This window comes from Ammospiza nelsoni, chromosome 5 (assembly GCF_027579445.1).
Source record: "Ammospiza nelsoni isolate bAmmNel1 chromosome 5, bAmmNel1.pri, whole genome shotgun sequence".
NCBI lineage: Eukaryota > Metazoa > Chordata > Aves > Passeriformes > Passerellidae > Ammospiza > Ammospiza nelsoni.
Window position 1 is genome coordinate 72,699,210 of NC_080637.1, and position 17,732 is coordinate 72,716,941.

Below are 17,732 nucleotides of genomic sequence, written 5' to 3' on the forward strand. Positions count from 1 at the left end.
GGGTTCAGGAACTCGGCTCTCAGACCTTATAGACAGGATGTAAAGGAATAATCTGCTGAGTCAGAAAACATCCTGGTTTCAACAAACTGCCCTTGGCAAGTTGAAAAGAAGTGAATATTAAGATATTCCATCTTTCTTGTCCTTAACTTGGCTGCTACAAGTATTGGAATAGTTAAGGGAGTTGTGACAACCTGTGTTTTCCAGCATGGTTTCTGGTGTAGGGGCAAAATTAAATTAATCAAGTATTACTTGGCACTGAAGGTTACTTGAAGACACATCAAATGAGCTCTTAGATGTTGAGCGCAATGAAAGGACAAATGGCAAATGAGCACAAAATAGTGGGAGATTTTATGCAGAATAATTGCATAAAATAAAAATAAAGTAAAAATTTAGGTAATAATACTTGCATGTAGCATTAGGATTGGGGTTGATGATCTCAAAGGTCTCTTCCAACCTAAATGAATCTATGAGGATGCACGTGGGAGTGCTAGCAGCTGCTTCCACCCATGGATTCCAGTGGATGTGCTCTTCAAGAGCAGTCATGCAAGGTTTGCTCCTGTGGGGTAAATGTTGCTAGTGATAACAAATGGTAGTGCACAGGTTCATTGCAGGCTTCTCCTTAAAATGGGGGAAGAAAGTAGTGTTAAAAATGAAGTTGGGTGCTCCCTGTAACTTCCAGAATTCATGAAGGGGTGACTGCATTTGATACAACCCTCAGTGTAATGCTTGGTGAAATGTAGAAAACACAGGCGAGCAGCTCCAGTCTTCATTGGCAATTCATGTCTGTTACTCTCTTGGCAGAATATTTTTCTGTCCGTCAGAGCATTGCAGATGTAAAATATAAAGGCACTCTGCCCAAACACTCAGATGTAGAGACAATAAGGAAGTTTATCCAGATGTCTAAACTATTTCTGCTAGATTTACTCGAAAAAATTACACATTGAATAACACAAATAGGAGATTTGGTTATTTTGAATTTAGAGCAAAAAGCTGCATTGCTAGATACTTTTGTATCCTGTTTGTTAAAGTCACCGGTCATTACTGCCCATTAATAATGGTGGGTATGGGTACACTGGAGAAATTAAACTTCTTACATGTTTACTTCCTTTCTCTTGAAGTAACATATCCACCAATCCGGACCCAATCTGTTGTATTTCAAATTCAATGCAAAATTTTGAGATTTAGGTTTTGGGGGAAAAATGACAAGATTGGTTCAAAGTTGTGCATAATAGTTGAGTTTGATTTATTAGAAGGCCTCTAGAGATATATAATTATCTGGTGGGAAGCTGATTTGGTGTGACTTACCGTCCAGAGATCCTGAAGTGACAGCCTGAACTGCTCCTTTATCTTTGGAGAGAAGAGACTTTACCCATTAGTAACGGATTGCTGGATATATTATTTTAGAGAAAAAAAAGAACAAACAGGTAAGATTTTTTCATTCTCCTCTTCTACTATTTCCTATCTACTGCAAAGGCATTCTCTGTCATCTTTGATCTATCAGCTGTTGATTATTTGAAGACATTATCAGGTAGTCTCAAAGTACACAGAATCTGAATGTAATAATTTCTGCAAATATTTTGTACTGTGGCTGTAGACTATTAATACACTTTCTGGAAAAAGACAATTTCTAGTTGCAAGTAACAGATATTGAGGATCTGAGGATGTTGGTTTAGGGATTTTGAAAGTAAAACTTGGGTAGAGCAAGAAAAGTTAGCAGTAGCTTCTGTAGGTAATCCATATAGAATATTTGGGATTGTTTGCTCTGTACATGACAAGAAAAAAGTTATGACATCATGAGCAAACCTGCAGTTTGTCATAAAACAGTGTTTCCCATCTGACAAGAAGTCCAGTTATGGTTTGAAAAGTTTTAGAAAAGTGCCTGACACATAGTTTATGCTTTTTTCCCAAAGATGTTCCCTTTTTGATACCATATTTAACTTGGAATATGATAATGCATGCACTGTACCAAGGCTTTAGGTTATTTTGGACCTATAGCAGGCATTGTTAAAACTAAAATTTTAATTTCTCAGTGTGACTGAATTTCAAGATCTAGGCTGGTTTCCAGCTATTTTTTTTCCTGATGGTGTTTGTGTGATCAAGAGCTGGAATCTGAAGTCAGGAGCACATTAGTGAAAGTTAATCCTAAATTTCGATTTTGTGGCTTACTTTCATGCAGCTGCCTTTATGGGCAAGACAGCTATTTCAAGGACAACAAAAAGGAGAGGAGAAAATGTTTAAACTGATGCACACATGCATTGTAGACTTATCTGTCGATTGGGAGTTGAACAATCTTTCATAAAAACAAGTGGTTTGGGTTCAAGGTCAGCTTGAGGGGTTTAGCAATCTAATTTAGTGGATGGTGGCCTTACCCACAGCAGGGTCTTGGAACTGAATGACTTTTAAAGGACCCTTCCCACCCAAACCACCCTGTGATTCTGCAAGTGCAGATTTTAAAGAAAGGAAAATAGTGTTTGTGTTAGTGTAGTGTAATGAGATCAGCATCCAGAGTGTGCTGGGACTCACAGGTGTGCTGGGATTTCTTCCACTCTAAGTCACTAGAATCTAAGTAGACAGTATTGCTGTTGTTTGAACATGGGAAATCTTAGGGCAAGGTAAAAAGGCATAGGGGGGGGATTTTGATAGAAATCTTCACATTTCTTAAGGTGCTTATTAGTGGGGGAGACAGGGAGGAACAAATACAGTGTGAGGGTTCCTCAAGCTTTTTGTCAGGGAATTCTACATTTGAGTTAGTTCATTACATAGAGAACTTTCTCTAACTCTCTCTAAGAATTTTTCCCTTTTAAAAAACACAACAAACACACCAAAAAAAAAGTGAAGAACTTTCATTTTTTGCCTGTTGTTTTCTTGAAATCTGTGTACACGTTTTTAGTCCTATAGCAAATATTAAGCACAGTTTTTCTCATTGTGGACACTGTATTTTACTACTGATCATGGAAAACCAATTGCTAAGTCTGAGGCAGAAATAGAATTCTCAGTTCTGCCAGCACTGTTAAAAAACAGCACAGTTGGGATTTAGGGGCCAAAAGTGGGACATGTGGAGTTCTAAAGCTGTTTTTTTGTCTTCCAATCAAGAAGAAAAATCAATCATATGCATACACAACTAATTGCAGCCAGTGATGAAATGCATGTTCTAAAATTACTTTTCTATTACCCATGTAAGCTCAGAGAACAATAGAAAAGGGTTGTGCTTCCCTCTCCAGTGGTATAATTTAAGTATTTCTTTTGCAAATAAAATAATTGCAAATATGAATCAGATACTTATAAAAGTACCAATAATTGTAGCCAGTACCAGCTTAGTTGCTGCTGTCATTGTATGTTTCTACTTGATTGTTGTTGGATCTTATTTTTCTGTTGAGAGAGGACATTTCCTTTAAATGAGAACTACCATAAATGCTCCTGAAGTAATAGCAGCATCCCAAAATGAATGTATAAATAATTGTTACTACAACTTGACTGAAGGTAGTTTTAGACAGAACTGTAAGGCAGCTGTGCATTGAATTTTATAGCGTTTACACAGAGCATTGAGCTGTTTCAAATTTCACGTGGGTAAGGATGTATTTGTTACTTCTTCCTTGTCACAAGAAAGGAGGATGTTAGAGGATGTTACTGTTACCAGATGGAGAGCATTGGAGAGGTGTTGAAACAGTAACAGTGTTTAGAAAGGCAAGGGAATGTTGGTCTATGAAGAGGGAAGTTTGCTAGTGCATTGTTTGAGATTATTTTTATGCTATACAATAAATATAGTATGGCATAAAAAATATTGTATAATGAAATAATTTTTGAGAGTTAAAAATTTCAAACATATTTCAGAATACTTTTTTTGTTTTTCTTTTTAAGAATTGCATGGTCATTAAGAATTTGGTTTTGCTTTAGTGTGTTGGAAGTTGAGGCAGAAAAGTCACAGCAGGCTGTCGAAGCTCCTGTGCCACACAGGCACTGATGCAGTTGTTGTGTTTTTTCTCACTAGTGTGTAGTTGGTGGGTGCAATGCCAGCTTTGCATCTCAGGGAGGACTTGCCCGTCATGTGCCCACACACTTCAGCCAGCAGAACTCTTCTAAAGTTGCCAGCCAGCCAAAGGCCAAAGAGGAATCTCCATCTAAAGCTGGAATGAATAAAAGAAGAAAATTGAAGAACAAGAGAAGACGATCACTACGTAAGTGTTCCGCAGAAGTTCTTGAAAGGTTTGTCTTGAAGTGAAAGTTCCTCTTCACCCTGGTGGTTTCTCTGCAGATTTGAATCTGGTAGGGTTGGCATTCCTTGTGATGGGAAGAAAACAATTCCAGATTCTCTTTGTGTTTCTATTCAGGGTAAATCTCTGTGTGTCAAGGAAAAAAGATCAGTTTTCTGTGAGCAACAATTGGAGTTGCCAATTGAAAGAAGCTTTTCATTTCAGAGTTGCTTTTTGTTTACTGACTGTATTACTGTTGGAAAGGGTTCTGTTTAGTGCTAATGAGATCTGAAGTTCAGACAGAGATTGCAGATTCATATAAATTAGAGATAAATGCATGTTATATAAGCTCTTTTTTGAGCACAACATTTTGTTATGTTAATGACAGTTTTATGAGCATAACCAAGATCTAATTTTGGGCAGAATTGACTTGCTATGTTTTTTTAATCTGTCTCCACATAGTTGCTGTTCATTAATTTTATATGAACCAGTGTGCTGAGAGGTGTGATTTGCCATTTAAATTGAGAACTGCTTCCTCTAGCAAGAAATCATCACTTACCCGGTACCTCGTCTAGTCCATTTGGACCTGTAGTTTGATTCCTGAGTTGTCCTAGAATTAGACTAATAAAACATCAAATTTCTATAGAGATTCTAATCTACAGAAATAGTTAGGAAAGATTAGGCAACTGTTGTAATATTTCACTTTGGGCTGTAATTGCTTTGGATGCAACTCTCCAGTACCAAACTGACCATTTGCTAATATTAAAGTATTATTCTGCCACCTGCATTTTAGAAGAGACATTAAAAAACCCTTTAGATTTTTTTTCTGCTGGTATGTCAACAGCTGAAGAAAAAAATACATGTATTTTTACTTGTGGTGCAAAATCCATTTTACAGTATTGGAAAGTAGACAAGATACCTTTTCATAAGTTTTATTCCACAGTTTTATCTCTCCAAAACTCTTCTGTAGCAGAACATATAACTTTATCCATCCTTCTCTCCCTGTGAGGAAATACAGTTTCCAGTTATTCAAGTAGTACTGCAATGATGGATTAACATACTAGTGGTCTTAGGTGATTACTCATTATCACACAATTGTGATTTATTCTTAATACCTCACTTGTGTTTTAAGGAAGTTTATGGAAATTTATGAAGCAGTGGTCATGTATCTGCCTTGCATGCAGACCAGCATGTCCTGCGAAGTTACATTATCTTTTGGAATTCTGAAAAGTTTCCTTAAAAATTCTTATTATTCTTAAAATATATATGAGCAAATTGTATTGTGAAACACATCTTAAAAGTAGAGATTTCAAGAATTCCTCTGGTTTTGGTTCAACATTTAAAGAAATCAGAAAACTGTTCCTGTCCTTTTCAGAATTTGATTTTCAAAGAGCTTTCCCTTTCGCTGTGGAAGTCTGGGTAAATGAGAAGGGAAGGCTGATCAGTGAAGGGTTATGGGCTCACTTTGCAGTATCTTTTTGCATCTTAGATGTAATGAGAGAGACATCTTGAGATAATTGCAGCTTCCTAAAGGATCATCATGATTTGTTGACTGTTACTCCAAATATAGAATTCTGAGGCTGGTCACTTGAAAATTCTCATTTTCAGGAGTTCCTGAGTTGCATGTTACCTTGCTTCTCCACATTGATTTTGTTAGGTGGCTGATTTGATGCATCTTAATTAATTTTCACCCCCCTATATGCAGAAGTAGTTTTTCAGGTTGGCATTTTATTAGCAATTGATAAACATCATATTATATTATTTGACTTACAAATTTCATAGCAGAGCTTCATAATTAAAACTTCAAATCACCTATTAATATGCTTTAGTTGTAATAAGAATTTGCTGCAGAAGTTATGAATGAGTTTATGGCCAAAAAATGGAAATAATAAATATTGTGTGAATGTTAAAGACCAGACTGCAGTATTTGAATGGTCTGCTGTCTTGATCAAGTGTTGCACAGGAGGAAAAATGACAGCTGCTTGAGCAATTTCTTATCTTCTTGCCTCTTGAGACAAATGCAATGCTGGCTGTAGACTTTTGCCTTGGGGCAGAAATCATCTCTAACTGAATTGGGAACTGACTACTGTAATCTATTTCTCCAGAGGGTATGTGACCCAGAAATGTATCCGAAGTTGATGGCATTTTCTGCAAATGCTGAGTATTGGCAGCTTTCCTTTCAAACTTTGGGTGGATTATTGTTGGTGAACTGAAGGTGACAAGGGGCTGATACAATCTTGCTTGTCTTTGTTTCTTAGCTTCGTTTTAGTTAAAGAGTGAAGTGTGCAAGTTTGTGTGTTTTGTCTTTACAAGAAGAATGGGGGCAGGCAAAACCTTTATCTAGGAAGCCAAAATAACACAATTTAACATCATTAAATATTTTCAGTTAAGAGTATATAAGGCTAAATACCTAAGAAAGATTTATATGTAGATATTTTAAGTGCCCAAAAGGAGAGATGTTTAACACATGTAACCAGGTTCTCTGCAAGTTCTCCTCTCTTACAAGGACTTAATGATATGGATGTAAACAAAATGCCATTTAATAGTGGACAATCTGTTTAAATCACTTGCAGATAATAATTTGACAAAAGCTGGCAGTTTTTCAGCACAAAACAATTTGTCTCTGAAACAAAAAAAATGTTGTATGTTCTTTCTGCCTCGTGGCTTTATTAGACCTTGGCTTTTTTTTAAAGGTGTAAAAGGATTACTAAATATTTATTGACAATTAATGGCTGATACATGCTGTTACTGAAGCACCCTCATGTATAAATTCTTAATAGTTTTAAGTACAGCAAATTTATACATTTGCTTCCTGTTTTATATCTGAAGGTAGCACCTTTTTTTAGAGAATGTATAACGGAAAATGAGACTTTACTGTGGCTGTACGTGATGAGACTGCAGTCTTCTAACTGATACTTTTTAAAGAAAATTTCTACTGTTACTTAATTGTTTTTTTTAAGATCTTGCCATTTTAAAGTGTTTTATTTTTCTTTTGTCCTGTCTTGTGTTTTTATGTGTTTCTAAGTTTGAAAATCAGCCTTTTATTATAAAAGCTTGTTTTACTGGTGGCACCCTTTTGACTGGTCACATTCATGGTGCTATAGAGATCTTATTTGTCTTAGAAATTTTGATGCAGAATAATTCAGGATTAGTGTCTGTGGCTTGCTTTCGTTTCTGGGTGGCCTTTTTTCATGTTCTCTCACTCATGCAGAGGGGTTTTTAGAACCAAATATATTGCAAGTGTGCACCTCTAAAATAGGTCACAGTATTGCTGTTCTGAAGCTGTCTTGATTGCAATATTGTCACTTGCTTTTTCATTGCAAAGATGACACTGTAGTTATTAGCATGCATGATAATCAAGTTCACAGGAGGAATATAAGAGAGGTAAGGAAGCTTTCTGTCCATGAAATGTTCAATGAGACTCTATTACTTATGTAGAGCTTGGTTTTCATTTGGTGGGTTACTGATGTGATGATGTAATTTATTTGACTTAAGGAACCGATGTGTACTTGGAACTTGCATTATTAAGCACGAAGTAAGATACTTACATCCATTTTCTCAAAATCATTTTGGGGTAAAGAAGTATAGAAAATACTAACACTTAAGAATAATGTAAATAATTCACACACTTTTGAAAAATTGTACCCTTTCTTCTCAGTCTGCTGAATGTTTTCCACTGCAAATCCTGGAGAAATTTGCTGCATAAACCTGAAAGCAAAAATTTGTTGGTTTTTCTCCCTTCTTTCCATCCTCCCTCCTTTCCTCCCTCAGAAATATTTATAAAATATTTATATGCTTGCATCACTGAGCACCTGCAGCACGAATTGGGGTCCTGCATTGGCACTTAGAGTGAGAGCTCATTGCAGTGAGATGATTGCCTAATTGGCAGTGTCCAGCTGAGATGGAGCAGGGACAGAACACAATGTACAGATGAATGCTTACCAACAATCAGCCCCAGGAGTGCAGCAAGTGCTAGCTCCAAGTGCAATTTGTAGTTCATTTGGAAGTCATGGATACAGGAATAGAGAATGCTGCTGCTTTAAATGAAGGCAGCAGAAGTTTGAATCAATGTTTGTGCAGATTTTGGAGTAATACATAGTTGATAACCAGTTTCTATTCTTAGTTTTAATTTCAGTGTGTTATTTAATAAATTGCTGCTCTCAAGTAAGGCTTAAAAATGTGAATATTTTAATTCTGACTTTTCAGCTAATGTAATGTATTTGCAGTTTTATATGGTATATTTTAAAACTTTTCTGTGAAATACTTCTAATACCATGCAAATATGTTCTTAATAGCAATTATTTTTTAGTGCAATTACTTTTAGTGTAGAATTGATGGACTTTATTTTACACCTTAAATCACAATTCAAAAATTTTTTTATTGTTCAAGAAACACTTCACTATAAAAATCCTTTTCTAATAGGAAAAGGCCTTTATAATGCCTGCTGGTTTTATACTGGTTGTAAAATCTCAGATGGGTGTTAGCTGTGCTTTACTCATTATAAATTGAAGGTTAATATGTGCTGCATGAAGCTTGTGCTTCTTGGGTAGAAAATGTTTACTAATAGTCCAAGAACATGGAATGGCAACTTTTACATGGAAAGGAATTTGTAATGGCGTGCAGTTTTTCAACTGTCCAGCATTATTGAAACTGAAATGAGTGGATGTGGTTGCAGTTTTGGAAATAGCTGTTTAATTCACAGGGAGTGTGTTTTGAGCAACCTTGAATTGTGCTTCTCTAGGAATAATTTCTCCCTCTCAGTAAAAATGATGTTTGCAGTTCTCTGACAAGGTAGTGCTGCTGACAGAAGGATAAATGTTTTACTAATGACACTTCAGACCTATTTACATGCTTGAATGTGTTTGAATGCTTTCACTGTGTTGAACACTAAGGATCTCTTTTCCTTTTTTCCAGCAAGACCTCATGACTTCTTTGATGCACAAACACTGGACGCTATAAGACATCGAGCCATCTGCTTTAACCTCTCAGCACATATAGAAAGTTTAGGAAAAGGCCACAGTGTTGTATTTCATAGTACTGTAAGTATTTATATGATGAATTCTGTTTGTTTACCTTTGTGTCTAAAAAATCCAATCTTTCAGAAAGATTTCTGTTTTCTTCTTACTGCTGTAGACATTTAATCAGAAATAAGCAATAGTGGCTCTTTGGTATTGTTGAGCTGTCCACTGCGGTTAGTAAATGAACTTTTAAGAGGTATTGGTGGTAGTTGTTCTAGCTCACAGATTGAGTGGATTGCAACATTTCCTGATCCATTTGGGGAATGTCTAACAGCAGCTTTGTGTTGCAGAAGAAAATTGGTTCTATCTTCTAAATATGAACACAGTTCAGATGGCATTTCCATGGTCATGAGTGGCAGTGGTCATTTATCACAAGAAATGTTTTTGGTGTATAATTGAATATGTAAAGATGCTGATCTCAAATATGTGTTTATTCCCTTTGTTCCTCCAGTTTAAAAGATATAATCCTGAATAAATTTATTTATTTATTGCTGGAAGGAGGCAAGAACCAAGTGGGGAACTTGAGTTTGGATAGGAAAGACATCAGTATTATTTTAGAAGAGTTCAAAGCAGGGATAAAATACTGAATTGGGGTAGAAGGATCAGAAGTTTAAAAAGTTGAATAACCTCAGATTTTCTTAAGCTTGTTGGGAGATGAGGGCATGTAAAAGGTGAAGACTTGACTGAAGAAAAGAAGTAAGAGATGGGACAAAATGGGGAGGGATGGTTTTAAATTGGTAGAATAGTCCAGACAAGGAGTGCTGGCTGACATGTCTTCAGCTACAGCTTAATCTTGGTATGGGATTCATACTCTTGAACTACCAGTCTCTTTCCATAAATAAAAGATTTTGTGTGCATGAAGCTTATTTCACCTCGTTCTGCAAGGCTGAATACCTGTAGCCTCTATTGAAGATCTTTTCCAAATTATTTCTGCTGAACTAAGGAATAGATATTACAGTGATGGAAAATGTAATTTATAGGTTACCCTGTCATTCCACTCCCAACTTTTGAAGTGGCTTGACTTATTTCTCTAAAACATTTAAACACTGAACTGTTCTCTGGTTTTAGCATTTTCAGGTATTTCAGTTCAGTGGCCACATTTTTAACTACTATTTTAACTAGTTACATAGTTTCAATATATTGAAACCTTGTAAGGCAGTAAATTAATCCAGTGAGATGCCTGCGATGCACACAGTTTACAGTGTGAAATTGTTTTCTTTTTCCAGAAGAGGTCAGCAGAACTCCATGTCTGATTTGAGGCCACTGATGCACGTTTGCTTGGAATTTCCATTTTGTTTCTGGGACAGTGCAGGAAATGTAGAGAGTGTAATAAGAGTATTTCCAAATAAAGCTGGATTAAGTGGACATCTTCTGGCTGAATTGTGGTTTTCACTTAAAAACCTAAATGGACTTAAGTTCTTTGCAAAAAAATTTTAAGTCTTCAGAGCATATTTATTGCAGACACACAACTTTCAACTAGTATAAAAGTTTGCTTTCTATGAATATCTAGTAGGACATGAAGAACAACAATTTTTGAGAAAAAAATCTGTAATTTCGTTTTAATTATGATTTTGTATTTATTATAGGTAATAGCTAAAAGAAAAGAAGATTCTGGCAAAATAAAACTCTTGCTTCATTGGACACCAGAGGACATGTGAGTATATTGCTAGTGACACATTTTAAGTGGGGAAAAATTTACAGTGGGATCAGTGAACTGGTACTAAATTATTTTGTGCCTGTGAATATTTGACTTAAAGTTGATATTTTAAAAATGCTTTTCAAAAAGTAATTTAGATGTTTAGAAATTATTAAACAATGAGTTTATTGATTTTTGCTTTCACTTTCAAGTCTTTGGACTCTAATACCAGTTCAGTTAAATTTCCACCTGTATTTTTAATGCGTTTTGTCACAAGTTTCAATTCATCGTGAAAGACAGTAGCTAAAATGTCCTTGTAAAATAGGCAGTTTTTAGGGCTGCCATTTAGGGCTGATGGTAGTATTATATCTAACAGAATGCTGAAAATTTTCTTTCTAATGAATACAGATGATATTATTTTACAGATAAAGGCAGCTAATTTTATTTTAAGATAAGCATTAAGAAGTATGCAACACTGGGAACATGAAAAATAAATAAAAGAGAAATTTTTTTTTTTAATACAGAGTTGAATGAATTTTTTGCTCATGAGGTGAATTCAGTATTAGAATCTCTGCATTGGAGAGAGGTTGTTCAGACATGTTAAGACATTCCCAAGGAAGTTTAGATTTGGTTGGTCAGGTCAGAGGAAAAATGTGTTTTATATTGCTGTTTGCTGCATCTTGGTTGGGTTAGATGGGTTAGATAGAGTGGGTATTTCAGGCACTGAATGATGTAGTTTTGAATTACTGGGTATTTACTTCATCTTGATTATTCCATGTAAGCAGAGGAGATGCCCAGGCATCCTGGCACACACCATCAGTCTGTTACCCTGTCAGGGCACTCACACTTCAGACAGTGAAATGCACTCAGGGTGGTTCCTTTCCACTCGCCTGAGCTGCTCATCAGCCTTCCCCATGGAGCTGGCAGTAGTGATTTAACTTCTACACTGAGTGCTCTTGAGAAACTGCACAGGTTCTCCAGGATGTCCATATGTTTAGGGTTTTGGTCAGGAAAAGTAAATACAAGTTTTTAAGTTGTTTCCTCTATAAGAGGGAAATAAATTCTAGTGGGCTGGGAGGGTCGGGGTTGTTTTGTTGGTTTTGGTTTTTGTTAAGAGCAGTAATTTGTCTTTAAAAATCAGCTTACTGACATGTTGTCTTTCTGTATATTTCAAATCTCTGCATGTGAAAAGTTTTCTTTTTTGCTGTTTGTATCTTGAGCATGTTGCTCACTGAAAATGTCTTCCCAGTGTTGGTTGTCCAAAACCTGATTTTTGGCTTTATTTAAAAAAACTTCTATGATGTTTTTCCACCTTTCAAGATCCATGAGACTTAGTGAATAAATGGATTGCCTGCTGGGTTGTTCTCCCTCCCCCTCTGCCCTGTTGTTTTTAAAATTTTCTTCCTCATTCATCTGAAAGGTTTAATTGGAGAAACTCCTTTTCCTGCTGCGTTAGAGGTTCTGGGTTTTATTTCATGTTTTGAATAGCTTACCCTAAAAATTGAATTTGAGTTGCAGCTAACTTTCATGCAAAGTGAAATAATTTGCAAAAGTCTGTGAAGTTTGGCTTTGCAGAAAAAGAGCCACTACATTTAGTTTTAACTGTTGGGCTTCTCAATTCGAAACCTGTTTTAAAGACTTAGACACCTTAATTGCAAACTCCTTCCCCAACCTGAAGTTAATCTGGCTTCTAGGACATGTAGAAAATTTTTAAAACCCCACCAAAAACCCAAAGAGGATAATCAAACAATTAAATTCAGCAGAGTTGGACCATTTTGTCTTTGAAACCTTCGAGCTTGGAGCAAGGAAATGAGAGTAAATCAAAACTCAGTGCCTGCAGTGTGTCCTGTCCTTTAACTGAACAGAATCAAAGAATTTCTGCCAGTGAAATAAATTATTTTTAAAGGTCTGGTTGTTTTTTCTGTTACCCATTTTGACATTAAATTGTTACAGTGGAGAATGTAGTGCCATTATCATTGTACACTCAGAATATATTTCTGGAATGATCTAAATTCTCTTCAGTGTCTTGTCAAACCGAGAACCTGAAAAACTTCAAAGTATAATGTGTAACGATTGGCTGCCTATCCTCACTCTGGTGAAGATGCTTTTTAACCAGGGAAATGGGAAATTTTCTTCATATGTACTAGTTTACCACATAATGTTATGGTAAGAAAACCAGTTGATATTTTTTGAATATTTTTATTTTATTTATTTATTCATAGTCTGCCTGATGTGTGGGTAAATGAAAGTGAGCGACATCAGTTAAAAACTAAAGTAGTTCATTTATCAAAACTACCAAAAGATACTGCCTTGCTTCTGGACCCAAACATTTACAGGTAACACCTTCATTTTGCAACTTTCTTTACTTGAATGTAATCTTAAGCCTCACTTAACTTTTTGACGTTGGAAAATCAGGATTGCTAATACATTATACACCAGATCAGGGAGCCTTGGTACTGTACACGTCCAGGAGTTAAGTTCTGAGGTCTTAAGTTATTTCAGAATTACTTCTTGAACTAAACTCTAGTGACTGAGAAACGGGGAATGTGTGTATTTACCAAGTGTATTTTACTTTTTTGTGCTTGGTGTACAGAAATTCTAGTAAAGGAAGTACATACAGTGGAATCCTGAAAGATCACTTCTGTTAAGATCACATACTGGTTTGTATACCAATTTTTTTAAAGTCCAAATTTATCTTTCCATTTTATATTCAACTGTAATACATGCAGTATTACCTTGAAACTTGTACTTGTGTTCAAGTACTGTTATTTTTTATTACAAGATTCTTTATAGGGGGACAAAAGGGAACAATTCATGTTACTTGTCTTTAAGCTACTTTCACATTTCTGTTTTTAGGCCCTCAGATTGGCTTCTAATCCATCTGGTTTCTAATAATTTCCTGATTCTCCCCCCCACCCCTTTATTACTGCTCTCCCATGATTGTCAGTACCCACAGTTCTGTGTGTACAGTTTTTAAAGGTAATCTGAAATGCTTAATTCATTCTGAAATTTTGAGCATCCATAGATCCATATGTGATTATATTAAAAATCCATGAAAATGGCTTTTGGAAAGAAAGCTTATCATAACAGAAGTTCAGTGTTCCGATGTTTCTTCCTTAACATCCAGTGACCAAGTGTCTCAAGGAGTAAATAAAACACTAATCTGAGGTCTTTCAATGCAATAAGCCTTTCAGTTCACCTTTAATACTCAGTGTATTTCACTAATCAAATTAATGAAAACTTGCTTTATGATATGAAAACCAATCCTACTGTATTTGCTATCTTTATAAATGCGTTTTAAGTACTTACCTTAGCCTATGAATCATTGCTATTAATGGTAAAATCATAAAAATGTTATGTTGAGATTGGATTGTGTGTTTTAAAACTTCTTAACAGAGTGACTTTGATAATCTAATTGAGGCGTTAATAATTTTATATTGATTACCTTCGCTGAGCTTGATAGATTAATTTGCTTTGAAAAGAAAAAAATAGCCTTTTAAAATAAAAATTTAATGATCTCTGGATTAAGCCCTTGGAGAAAAATTAGCAGACCTTTCTATCTCTCCCAAATAAAATTAAGGTCCCCACATGTAATGTTGTGCTCTATTTTTAGCAGTATGGATCAGTCTGTGATTGAAATGAGCTTTTGGGACCAGCTGAGGGAGCTTAATGATGTAAATTTTAAAACCAAAACTTCAAAACAAATTTTAAAAACTAAAATCTCTTTTCAAGAGGAAAGGGTAGTTTTAGAAATTCAGTGGCAGCTATTAATGTCATGCTTTAATAGAAAGTCTGAAATAATTATCTGAAATGTACACTTTAGTGAGATCATCTGAAATGGCTCTTGGTTTTAATCAAATGAAAGTAGACTTTGTGTAGTCGTGATTTCATAGTGCATTCAGCTGACCAATGTATACATCACAGGGTCTTAACGTAAAGCTGTACCATCTTCTTTTACAGAACGATGCCCCAGAAGAGGTTGAAGAGGTAAAAACCAAGCAAGTGGGGACACCTGCAGTCTTAGTCACTGACAATGGATTTAGAAATAAAGTTGCACATTAGTCAAATCCCATCTTTTTTTTTTTTTTGTTTTTTTTTTTTGTTTTTTTCTTTTGTTTTTTTTTTCTTTTGTTTTTTCTTTTTTTTAGAGAAATATTTATGCTTAGTGTAAACATTCTGTGAATGAAGTTGATGCTTCTGTGGAATATATTAATATATTACTGTATATCCACATTTTCATGGAATGGTACAGTGGGAGACTGAGCAAACACTCTTCTGGCAACTTAGTGGAACAACTAAAAGGCTTTGCATGCTTGCTTCTTTAAGCTGCTTTTTTCTTTAGTGAATACAGTAGTCTATATTTGATGAAAAGAAAAAGTAACCATCACCATTTCCTCCCGATTCCCAGGAGAACTGTTAAACAAGCTATTGGGCTTCCTGTCAGTGTTAACTAAACCTAACACATGCCAGACAATAGAACAGCTACCAAGGGATGATCCTGTTGCCCTTTGAGTATGGTGGATAGTAATCATTCGTCATTTGTGATCTTGTGTCCTTTTGAAGCTCCCTAAAATATGTTGGATTATGGTGTTGAATCAAATGTTGATGGAATGCTTGTCTTTTCCAGTCAACTCTGAATGCATATAGTAAGGTGGCAGGATGTTCAGAGTGTTGCAGTCTGTCTGACCCCTTTGCAGGAGTAGTGTGGTGCGTTCATCAGGTCTGCTTTGGTGTGATCCGTATCAATGGACAGGTTTGGGAAACCGCAGTGTAAGCAGTCAGTGTTACTGGTGATTTATTTTGCTTTTTTGACCCTCTAGGATCCCCACTCACTTGTAAAGTATACTTTATTTGGCCTAATGTTTTCTAGATGTAAAGAAAATGGTATTTTTTAAAAAAAAATAATCTAGAAATTCAATCCTTTATGCACCAAAGTTGGCTTTGAAAAGGAAAGTAAAATCATTTTCTTGCTTAATAAGCAAGGAGCCGTGGATTTTTTTTAACTGACAAATAGAGATGCGTCTAACCTGTTAGTCTTTGTATGGAGACAAAAATGTTGCATATAGATAATAGGACATTGCTTGTAAATATTTCAGCAGATTTGTAATATATTTTTATATTATGAAATGTACTGTAGATGTTTTTCTAGAGGCATGAAAGTTAAATGTATATATTACGGTAGAAATAATATTGAAGGATATTGTAATTCACTAGTGCTGCCAGAAGAATTGTTTAAAAAAAGCACCTTCCTTAACAGTAAAAAACCTTCTTTTACATACCTAAGGGACTATATACTACTGTTAGTATCTGTTGTAAGAACAAAATTACATTGAACATCCTTCCCAGAAATCTTAGAGGGATGAATAGTACCCATAATTAATTCATGGCACTCCTTTCTAATAGTGAACACAGAATTAGTTTTTTCCTTACTGTTGGAAGGAACTAATATGTAAAATTTGTATGGATATATGCAGTCAAACTGCAGAGTTAGTCCTCCTTATTGGGGAGGAATTTACTACAGTGAAACTAATAACCAGCAGTTTTTACACTAAATTTTTATTAAATAGATTAAGACTTAAAGTAACCCTTTGGTTGCAGAAGTGAGCATATCCTAATGTAATACAAATGCGTTCTGCATTGGTACTGACATAAGTCTTGCTTAGCTCCAGTGGGTTAAAAATGTTACTTATATACACAAAAAAATAATCTTATCAAGGATATGAAGTGCAGATTAAAAGCACCACTAATATAAGATGTTCTGGAATGGTTGTTTAATAAGGGTATTATTCATAAAATCTGTAGTGACGTGACTTTATTTTTGGAAGAAATGCAGTGTTTTGGTTTTTTATTTGTTTTTGCTTGAGCACTTCACCTACTGCTTTTTCTGTACCTATAAAGTAATCCGTAATCTTTGTTTCTTTTTTTTGAATTTGTTATAAAATTGCCAAATAGAAGTGTTTCAGATATAGTTTGTATTTGTATTTTTTTAATTTTATTGCTTCATGAGTTTCTTGTAAGTCATTTATAATTGACAGATGATTGTAGACCTTGCCTGAGTATTTTTTCTAATAAAACAAAGCAAACAAACCTCATATGCTTCACAATTGTACAGTTTCAATGGAGTTTTCAAAAACAAATATAAAAACGATGCTGTTTCCTCTGTAAGTTGTAACACACACCTTTACAGAAGGAGGAATTCATGGATTTAATGTGGTGTTCCTGTAAAATGTGACTTCTCCTGGGTTTGAGAAAACTATTACCTGGTGTTCTCATGGCAGAGTTTCTGCTTTGGAAGGAAAAATCAGTTTAAATAACAAACATCTGTGAAGAAACGGATACACTGGAGTTAGTTAAACTTTCCATAATATTCAAAAGGTAAGTGGACATTTGGCTGGTGTTTACCTTTTAGTTATGGAAGTGAATTGCTAAAACTATTTATGCTTAAAAGTTATTTGCATTCTGCAAATTTTGGAATTACTTGGTGGTGTTTTGTTTCAAATGCCAGTCTGTTCTCTAAAGCCCTGCCGCATTTTTTTGTGTGCCCCTGGGTAGATTTCACTTTTGTCAGAATACCAGGTAGGTGGAACTGCCACTGTGTACTGGAGGGCACTGATCATGTTTTTGTTCGGAAAATAATCTTACTCTTACTCTTGAAAAGTGTTTCTGAAATAGTTGGCCTCTCCCCTTTTAAATGATTCCATGTGCTTTGTTTTGAGATGTTTGGGATGTAACATTTAAAGGTTTCTCCCTGTCTTTCTCAAGAACATTTTCCAGACATCTACAGATTGCATTCCCTCCCAGCTTGAGTGTTTATTTTCTTTGTAGAGAAATGTCAGCTCCTTGAAAGTCACACTTTTCAGAAGTTGCAGTGCACACAAATAACTATGT

General features: G+C 35.3%; 1 protein-coding gene across 1 annotated transcript in view; it reads left to right on the top strand.

Annotated features, from left to right (window-relative positions):
* AEBP2 (AE binding protein 2) overlaps positions 1-16,936 on the top strand; it is a 41,240-nt gene extending 24,304 nt beyond the window's left edge. Inside the window, exons 4-9 of the mRNA XM_059472726.1 lie at positions 3,989-4,175; positions 9,105-9,229; positions 10,795-10,862; positions 13,067-13,180; positions 13,438-13,504; positions 14,805-16,936. Coding sequence (XP_059328709.1) covers positions 3,989-4,175; positions 9,105-9,229; positions 10,795-10,862; positions 13,067-13,180; positions 13,438-13,492 — 549 coding nt within the window. The 3' untranslated portion in view covers positions 13,493-13,504; positions 14,805-16,936. The remainder of the gene's footprint in view (positions 1-3,988; positions 4,176-9,104; positions 9,230-10,794; positions 10,863-13,066; positions 13,181-13,437; positions 13,505-14,804) is intronic.
* Positions 16,937-17,732: the final 796 nt, after the last annotated feature.